Source organism: Eimeria mitis, genomic scaffold, assembly GCF_000499745.2.
Source record: "Eimeria mitis Houghton genomic scaffold, Emh_scaff1169, whole genome shotgun sequence".
Taxonomy (NCBI): domain Eukaryota; phylum Apicomplexa; class Conoidasida; order Eucoccidiorida; family Eimeriidae; genus Eimeria; species Eimeria mitis.
Genome location: NW_013567988.1, coordinates 6,373 through 6,684, shown reverse-complemented (window position 1 = coordinate 6,684; position 312 = coordinate 6,373). Strand labels below are relative to the sequence as shown.

The following is a 312-nucleotide window of genomic DNA, read 5'->3' as shown; positions in this document are numbered from 1 at the left end:
GCGGCTGGTGCAGCTTTCTGTCGTCAGTAGGAAGAGGCCCTGCTGCTGCTGCTGCTGCTGCTGCTGCTGCAGAACCAAAGCCTGCTGCAGCGGCAGTGTCTTGAGTTCCTGGGGCAGTTGCAGCACTTGCTGCAGCAGCTGCTGCTGCTGTTGCTGCTGCTGCTGCTGCTTCCTTAGAAAAAGGGGGGGTCCACTCTATGGCTACCTGCGCAGCTGCGTCGTCTTCGCCCAGCAGCAGCTCCTGCAGCACTTCCCGCAGCAACTGCGGCTGCAGCAGCAACAGCAGCAGCAGCAGCAGCAGCAGCAACAGCA

At 61.9% G+C, this 312-nt stretch overlaps 1 protein-coding gene across 1 annotated transcript in view; it reads right to left on the bottom strand.

Annotated features, from left to right (window-relative positions):
- EMH_0030950 (uncharacterized protein) overlaps nt 1-312 on the bottom strand; it is a gene marked incomplete at both ends in the record, with an annotated part of 2,920 nt that overhangs the window by 242 nt on the left and 2,366 nt on the right. Inside the window, one exon of the mRNA XM_013494465.1 lies at nt 3-312. Coding sequence (XP_013349919.1) covers nt 3-312 — 310 coding nt within the window. The remainder of the gene's footprint in view (nt 1-2) is intronic.